Source organism: Ipomoea triloba, chromosome 15 (assembly GCF_003576645.1).
Source record: "Ipomoea triloba cultivar NCNSP0323 chromosome 15, ASM357664v1".
Taxonomy (NCBI): domain Eukaryota; kingdom Viridiplantae; phylum Streptophyta; class Magnoliopsida; order Solanales; family Convolvulaceae; genus Ipomoea; species Ipomoea triloba.
In genome coordinates this window covers 20,314,216-20,323,700 of record NC_044930.1, presented here as the reverse complement: position 1 = coordinate 20,323,700, position 9,485 = coordinate 20,314,216, and the positions used below count along the sequence as shown (strand labels likewise).

The following is a 9,485-nucleotide window of genomic DNA, read 5'->3' as shown; positions in this document are numbered from 1 at the left end:
CAAGAGGCCAAGAATTCCAAATTTTGTTGATATCTTAGTGGATGCATCTCAATTTTGGATTTTTTTTTTTTCAATTTAGCAAGAGGCAAATTCCTATTTTTCACTTATCTTTCAGATCACTAAGTAGAAATTTATTTTTTTACAAAAAAAAAAAAAAAAAGACTAGGAGACATAGACTTAACCCTCTAAGAAAAGAGTATAAACTCGGAATAAAAGTTTTATTTGTGCTTCTTTTCCTAATTAAATAGATAGAAAAGAAAAGGAAAAAAAAAAAGGCTTAGAGCAACTCGGAGAAGATATTTTATTTTTCCCTATCATTATATATATAATAAAAAAAAATTACAGCAATCCATCAAGATATTGTAAAAAAATTATAGCAACTCGGAGAATATATCTCTCTTTTTTCAACGGGAAACATAAATGGAAAAAAATATCAAGAATGACGAAAGGTGTGATTGGATCCTATATATTTTACCGAGTGTACATCATCAGATAGTAATTGCGAGTTTCCCTGTAATATTATTATCACCAACACACATGAGATAATATATAGTCTGAACCTTATGACGACCTTGCCTTTTAGATTGAGAAAATGATTTGAATATCAACTTTTCCCTCCATAGACTGCAACACACAATCAAAACCTAACTCTAAAACACTCAGCACTCACAAGGTTCTTATCTCCAACAAATTCAACATTCACTAGATTCTGGGTCGCCAATAACGCTAACATTCATAGGATTATATATCACACAATGCTCCACTACTATTAAACTTTGTCCTACAGGTGGGAGTACCAAAAACAACCTCTTTAAATAATCAATAAAATTTTTTAGGTATTTTAATTATAGATAAATTTGTAGGTATTTTAATTTTTTTTTTGGGTTTAGTGCACATACCCTTTGTAGTCCGCACTCTCTCGATAGCCAAAATACTAATTTACAAACTCTATTATCATGCAATGTACTAGCCATTAATATTCGTTTTGGCTTGACAATGCTCAATTTATTATTATTATTTAAAAAAAAAAAAAAAAAAAGCAAACAAACGAAGACGTAAAATTCATTGTATGCTTTATAAGAGTACTAATTTTAGGTGCATTGCACGAATAGGATAATGTCTCATGTTTATTTTTAAGTAAGTAGAGATCGATTATAATTTACTTTCAGAGGTTGGTCCCACGCTGTCGCTGGTGAGATTCGATGCATTGTCTCTTCTCCTAAACTTTACCCCTGTGAATAGTTGAGCTGCTCATACGGGCATGAATGATGTTGTACTTGATTTTGTGTATGCATGTGTGTGTGCGTGTTTTTTTTTTTTTGGTTGAATTGGTACTAATCTTGGAGTATTCACTGTTGTCTTTTCACCACAATGCATGTAGTTAAATAGATTTCCACTTTGCGCATATACATTTTTAAACAGTGGCTACATCCTATATGCCAATTATTTTTGTTGTCAAGATTGATACTGATTTTGCCTTTAATCTAAGTGTGTTGAGTGTAGAAAATAAAATGAATTGTAAAGTTATATTAATTATAATAATATATTTTAAGGAGACACAATAAGTATTTTACTAAACCGTTCACTTCGGTTTAATTTTTAACTGAACCGTTCGATTTTTCAATATATTATTAGTTTGGTTAGGTTCGGTTTGAATAAATCGGACCGAATTGCCCATCCCTAATACTACCTTCTAATCCATTATATGAGCTCATGTTTTTTCGGGTAGATCTTGATTATATTTTGTTAAAATATTCTTTTGATTTTTTCATTTTGTACTATCATTTTTTGCAAAAAAAAAAATAATAATAATAATAATAACAATAATAAATTATTGATGACATTGCTGAACTTGTTGCTTTTTTTTTTTTCCTCAGTAGGACATTCACCTACATTGTCTTTTTCATTGCTTAGGCCCCGACTTTCAAAATCATCGTTCAAATTAACACAAAAAAATGATGATCATTTATATATGTGAAATTATGATACTATTTATAGTAAAATTGATTGTTAATAATGATAAATATTGTAATACCTATAATAGGAATTATGATACCTATATGATATGTATATGATGCTCACATATTCTAACACAAGTTTTTAACAACTTAACATTATATTATCCATATTAATGTGTCATACTATTTTATTATATGATATGTTATATGTATATGCTCAATTTAAGTGTAAATAAAATGTCAAATTTTAAATTCGTGATAATACAGAAATATAGTGTGATATATAAGTATTCAATTTCTTAATTAAATATTAAGTATTAAACAAATAATAATAATTAATTATTATCCAATTATAAATATAAATAACAATTGTTGAGTACTAAAATTTAACTTGGTTGTGGAGTAAGTAAATATAAGATAATGAATTTTGAGCCATAATAGGAAGGGTCACACTTGTGTGAGACCGTCTCACGGATCCTTATTCGTGAGACCATCTCACGAATTTTTATTTGTGAGACGGGTCGGGTCGAGTCAAAGCAACATTCAAATTTCATACTTATATGCTCAAATATAATACTAATCAAGAATACATTTTTTGTTACTTATAAGAGAAAAAATAATACATTTTTCATAATAAGTAATGTTGACAAGTGCCCCTTACTTATAAAGGAAAATATAATACTTTTGAGGAAAAATGTAATACTTTTAAATCGAAATGAGTTTATTACCAAAATGGTCCCTCAACTATTGCGAAATTATCAATTTGGTCCTCGATAATTTTTCTTGCCCAATTAGGTCTCTCGACTTTGAAAAACTTAACCAATTTGGTCCTCCGTTTATTTTGGTGTTAAACAACCGTTAAATCGGGACAAAATTGGTAATTTTGCTATAGTCAAGGGACCATTTCGGTAATTAATTTTGACTGAAATGGTCCCTTGACTATAATAAAATTACCAATTTGGTCGCGATTTAACGGAAATCAAACGGTAAAAATAAATGGAGGACCAAATTAGTTAAATTTCTCAAAGTCAAGGGACCTAATTGTGCAAGAAAAATTGTCGAGGACCAAATTGGTAATTTCGCAATTGTCGAGGGACTATTTCGGTAATAAACTCAATCGAAATGTAAAAGTATTGTATTTCCCATAAAAGTATTACATTATCTTTGTTCCGCCAAAACTTTGTGGTCTAGTGGCACTCGGTTGCACTCCCATATGGAAGAGGGTGAGTTTGAGGCTCAGTGGAGTAAAAAAAATACTATCTTTGTTCCATTTTATCAAGTCATATCCGTTGGTCAAATCAACAATTTCTTTGCTTATTTCTATTAATATTTTTTTTTATAATTTTTAAATTTTTTTATATTTAATAATACTTTTAAAATAAATTTCTAAATTTAAGTACAAATCCTAAACATAATATTATAAATAAAAAAAATTGTAAATAACTTCACTAAGCCTAATTAATTAACTCGAACCCTATACATCAAATGGGACAGAGGGGTATATAATTGGGGCTCAGAATGTAATTATAAAACTGGTTGGAGAGTCTTGCCCTGGGACTCTGGGACTGGGTCGTCGTCTTCTTCTTCTTCTTCCTTTCGCCTTTCGCAGGTACAGACCTCCCAACGACTCTTCTTCGCCGACCCATATAAATAAACTCTCCATCTCCTCACATCACATCACATCTCTCATTCTCTAATCTGGAGATTAATTAGAAGATGTTAGCCAAGCAACACCACTCTTCTCCTTTCCCTTCTCCATCTTGTTTTCGCCCCAATGGCTCCTCCGCCGCATTAGGCGGCGCAAATCGGTCTTCCAAGGTGGCGCCGCCGCTCCCCGCTGCTCCCACGCTCGCTACTTCTCTTTATCATACTAAGTTGGGTCTATTTGCCCTTACTTGGTCCCGCAGCATCCTTGGTCGGTCTTTTCACCTCCATTTTGCGCTCGACGAGGACGACGAGGACGCGGTCAGTACGGCGTCGTTTGCTTCTCTCTCTTCTACTCCTTCCTTTCATCTCCACATCAAGCCCTTCATCTTCTGGAAAAGGCAGGGATCCAAACGGCTCCAAATCGGCGGAAAAATCAAGAATGCCCATATCTTCTGGGATCTTAGCAGGGCGAAGTTTGGATCCGGACCCGAACCCAGATCCGGATTCTACATCGCCATTGTCATCGACGGCGAAATGGTCCTCCTCGTCGGAGACTCCCAAAAAGAAGCCTATTCCAAAACCAAAACGAAATTCCCGGCCACCGGCGCCGGTTCCGGCGCCGGCCAATCCATGGTGCTAAGGAGGGAACACGTCTACGGCGGCAAACTGTACGTCACGAGAGCCACCGTCGGCGGGCGGGACCGGAACATATCCATCGATTGCCGCCTCGCCGGCGACGACCCGCGGCTCTATTTCTACGTGGACAACAAAAGGGTCCTCCAAGTGAAGCATCTGAAGTGGAAATTCCGCGGCAACGAGCGCATCGAGATCGACGGAATCCCCATCCACGTCTCCTGGGACGTCCACAACTGGCTCTTCGAAGACGACGAAGATGGCTACGCTCTCTTCATGTTCAAATTCGAGAAACAGAGCTTCAGAGACGAAGAAGACGACTATTTGAACCACCTAACCGCCCGGAAAGCGGTGAACAGCTGCGGATTCGGGTTCGAGACGAAGATGATGAAGAAGGGCTTGCTCCGGACGGCGAGAAGCTCGTCGTCGTCGTCGCTGTCGTCGGCGTCGTCCAGCTGTAGTTCGGTGATGGAGTGGGCCAGCACGGAAGAGAATGAGCTCAAGGGCCCTCCCGGATTCTCATTGCTGGTTTATGCTTGGAAAAGTTAAATTTTTATTTATTTTTACCAAAAATCAAATATTTTTTCCTTGTTTCAATTTCTCTTTCAACTAACTCATTCTTCAATCTTCATGTAAGAGTAATACAATGAAAATATTCAAAATAATAAAACCATATATATATAGATTGATATTATTTGGATATGGGTCGGATCTTCTTCCCACTAACATCTCATTGTTTTGCCTTCTTCCATTTGTGAGTGGTAAATTTTGCTTATGTTACTGCAGGGGTACGATGTAATTGTAAATTATGTAATGTTTTCTTTGATTTTGCTCAAAATATGAGTATATATATATAGAATAACAAAATTAAATTTCTAGCATAAAATTATTGTTGGTAGAGTTCGTGTTCTGTGTTCTGTGTAAATGGGAATGCGGGTGCCTATTAGTTTCTCGATTGAACCGGGTAACTATTGATCTTCTTTGATATGTTTGAACCGGTTTGAACCGGTTAACTATTGATCTTCTTTGATGTAGCAATTGTGGTCTTTACGATTTTTTTTTTTTTTAAATCAAAGAATTTTGGTCATTGGTGATGTTTGTTCACTAATTTCTACTAGTACCTCATGATGCATTACACTCTTTCAAATATAGTATTCTGGTTTTCAATTCTTTCACTTTGTTGAATGTGTTTCATCTTTTAATTTTTTTTTTTTTTTTAATATTTGATCCAAATTCTTAGACCTTGAACATCTCTTTTTCTTTTTTCTTCCCCCCTCCCCCAATACACAATACACTATATACGATCAATCTAAAGTAATGTCACAATACACTATATATGATCCACCTAAAGTAATGTCAATAGCTTGTTTTGCTAGTATATATAATGTGCAAAGGGGGTTTGGCTTTGTCCGTGTGTACTGGCAAGCACTTTAATCCGTCAAGATACATCTCGCAATTAACTCCACCACCGGAGAAATGGCGGATGGTCTCGAATTTGGAATACAAAATTTTAATCCGCAAGACATTGTGTGACCATTTCATCCAAATTCTTTGACTTTTTTAGCATCTCTTTTTCTTCCTCCTCCACCCGATGCACAATGCACTATATATAATCACTCTAAAATAAGGTCGATAGACTATTTTGCTAGTATAGATAGTATGTTGGTTTGAATCATATTGAAGTAAGCATGCATTTTCAGAAACTTTAAGCAGTCAAAATGTAAATTTACTCTTTCACCAAATCTTTGAAATTTGGAGTACAAACTTTTAGTTTAGGGGGGAAGGGTCAGTTTTGCCCTCCAGAAATGGCAATAGAGATGGACAAATTAATGTGGCAGCAGGGACAGTTTTGTCAGGATCAATATATATATAGTACTCCATATAATGAAGATGGAGGGTATGTAACATGCATGTGCATTCATCATTATTACACCTTCCCTCTTTTGGTTGCATCACTCAATTGCAGTCGCCGGTTTCCACTAGTCAGAATCATGAAGATGCCAACGTCTCTTATATCTAGCTTGGGTGCAAAAGGAAAAATTTCTTGTGAACCCTACACTCTGACCTTGCAAATATTATTAAATCAGGGTGGCATAGCCACCTCTTAGCCACCTCTTAAATAAGAGAACCAATGTATGGTGTTCATCATGAATTACTATATTATATTCCCACACAAAATGTGAAACACTTTATACTGTGTGCCTGCAACGATTCAATATATCATACGTAAGGATTAGATGCAATCTTGTATCCAAAAATCAAATTAGTTACCGTGAGGGGCGCAATTTTATACCCACCTGGTCTCATCTTCACTCATCCGATGATGCCCAAATCCTTCACCTCCCACTATTCTTCCATCCATCTTCATCACACTTAATTAGCTATTTGACTTAATTGTGACAGCAGACCACAACACATGAACACATATTAAAACCTTAGTGATGGAACTAATTGAGCTGGACGGTAAATGGATCAACTTAGCTTGCATAAAGTACAGGGGTAAAATGGTAAAGAATGATAATCGTAGTGATATTGAATGGATTAGAGTTAGAATATTACAAGAATGTTATAGGAATAAGACATGATGTTTCTAGTTTACAATATGACATGATTTGTAATAAGTAAACAATACCGATTTATACATAGAGATTCCAACTAATTTAGCTAACTTCGAGGTGACCACAAGACTAGGTCAAAACCTCAAGGTGGGCCGAGGGGTTGGGCCAAATCCAGCTACCCCTGTACCGGGAACGGGCTCTCGGCAGAACGCCGATCTCTAGGGGTCAGTCGCGGAGGCCGAGTCTCGGGTCCCTACACCCGATATTGAGTCTATGGTGCAACCACCAAGCTGGGGCAGCCTCATCCAGTTGGTCTCTCGGTTCGGGTCGCCTAGTTCGAGTCCTTCACCTTGGGTTGTCAGGTCTTCATCTTGAGTTCGAGCCACCTTCTTAGTTTGGATTGCCAACCTTGGGCCTCGGGTCGCCTATCTTGGGTCTCGGGTCCTCATTCTTGAGTCGTTTCTAATATCTCCATTACTTAGAATTGAACGACTACACCTATATATTACATAAGTTTGAACCCCAAACTTAAGGGCCCCTCACCTCCTCTGTCCCAGGAAGCTTGTGAGAAAAGATAAATTGCGAGGTGCAACGCAGTATTCTGAATGCTAGCTTGCTTATTTCTTAAGATCTTACTCCTTGCAGGGTTCGAATTACTGACCACCACAGTCACACTCAAATTTTCATCATTGAGTTACACTCCGGCACATATGTATTACGTAACAGTATGAAAAACCAACACCTCGGGGAGCAATAATTAGCAAAGGGAGTCACAATCTCCGCATTAATGCTTCCACTCACCATATCCTACACTACACATACAGAACACAGTACTAGCTACAAGATGTCCCATGCAGATGTTAGTTATAATAATCACATACAATAACGTGATCGAACTCAGATACACGCTGGAAATCAGTGTAATATTCCAACATAGTATCATTATATGTATAATTATTGCCTCTCTCAAGAGTGAAGAGGTGTGATGGGGGCAACAGTACGTACAATATCGATCATATACTCGCGCTGTCCATGTTTGCTTTTTTGATCTGTCATATGTAAGCTAAGTATGTATGTTCCCACTAATATATTATTATTGATTGTGTGCGTACATGCTGGCATGAGTTGTTTGATTAAGACTGACATTACTTTTTCTTTTCTTTTTTCTTCTCATCTGTTATGTGGCCAGGATTCCGACATTTTCCACCACCAAACTGTACAATCTGGCATGTGACACACAGCCAACGTGGTATATATATATATATATATAGTAGGTTCCAATGAGATCACTTGTATAGGTAAGATCGTGGATCAGATTTTGTAAATATATGCAATATTTTTTAATGGTATTGACACACACTCCGTTCGCACACATTTAATTACCTTAGCACACACTTCAACTTGAAATCTTAACCAATCTAGACCATTAAAAAATTTTGAGATCAAATCTTGTATATCAATCTAAAAAATTTTAATGTTCTAGATTGTTTGACACACCACTCCGTTCGCCCACATTATTTAATCACCGTTTGCACACATTTAATCACTGTTTGCACACACTTAATCATATGTTCGCACACATTATTTAATCACCGTTTGCACACACTTAATCACCATTCGCACACATTTTATCATATGTTCGCACACACTTAACTTAAAATCTTAAATCAATCTAAACCATTAAATTATATCATGGATGCACAAGATTTGATCTCACGATCTTACCTAAACAAGTGATCTAATCCTAACTCTCTCTCTATATATATATAGTGTTCATGTGGACGGCATGGATGCATGTATATGTATATGCATGTTTTGTTCTTTTTCTCTTTCCATTTTTTATCCTTAAATAGTTTTCCAAATGTTCCAAATGAGTTTTCAAAATAGTTTTAGTTTATAGAATAGATTGAACAATTGGTCATGTGAGTGTGTTTTTAATTTGTGTCACGTCACAATTAAATAATTAAATAAATTAAAGTACTGAGTTTTTAATGAATAAATTGATGATAATCATATGATTCAATACTCTTGTTGAGAGCTTTTCTATGCCCTTGGCACCATGTATATTGATCTACTTCGAAGTTATCGATTATATTTTAACAAAAACACTAATGATTCAAGTCTCTGTGAGTGTGTTTAGTGACTAATCCCCTGTAGGCACTTCAATATCCAAGTCAAGGACTCTTGACCTTTAGCTAAGGATAGATGAATCCCTTCCACTCAACCACGCACCCCAGCACCCCAAATTATAATAGTGCGTGGGTTAACGAAGAAACTAATTAACAATACTAACATTATTCAACAACTTTGATAACTAGTTAAAATCTATTTATTAAATTTCTAAGGTATCCCTTTAAAATTATGCAAAACACATCAAAATTATAGTGTCGAATTATTATTTATTCAACAACGTAACTTCACCAAGATCTTTTTATTCCTTCTCCGCCATCTTCATTTACTCTCTAGCTAGCTAAATCATCAATCAGTTAGATTTTCAATCTACAACAACTTTTAAGACTATACAAAAAATACCAAATGAAAGGATATGATGTTAGTTCTCTTTAAACAAGTGTTTACGTTTGAATTTTACGAATAAACAATATCAATCAGATACAGAAATATTAGAAGACAATAGATAAAGGAGACTGTCTTTTCTCACCCCCCCCCCCCCCCCCCCCCCCCCCCCCCC

The 9,485-nt window shown here is 35.8% G+C and overlaps 1 protein-coding gene across 1 annotated transcript; it reads left to right on the top strand.

Moving 5' to 3' along the window:
* The first annotated feature begins 3,478 nt into the window (after positions 1-3,478).
* Positions 3,479-5,124, top strand: LOC116005597. Its single transcript, XM_031245839.1, has one exon. It carries the CDS (start codon positions 3,675-3,677, stop codon positions 4,785-4,787), a length of 1,113 nt encoding a protein of 370 aa, XP_031101699.1. The 5' UTR covers positions 3,479-3,674; the 3' UTR covers positions 4,788-5,124.
* The last annotated feature ends 4,361 nt before the right edge of the window (positions 5,125-9,485 follow it).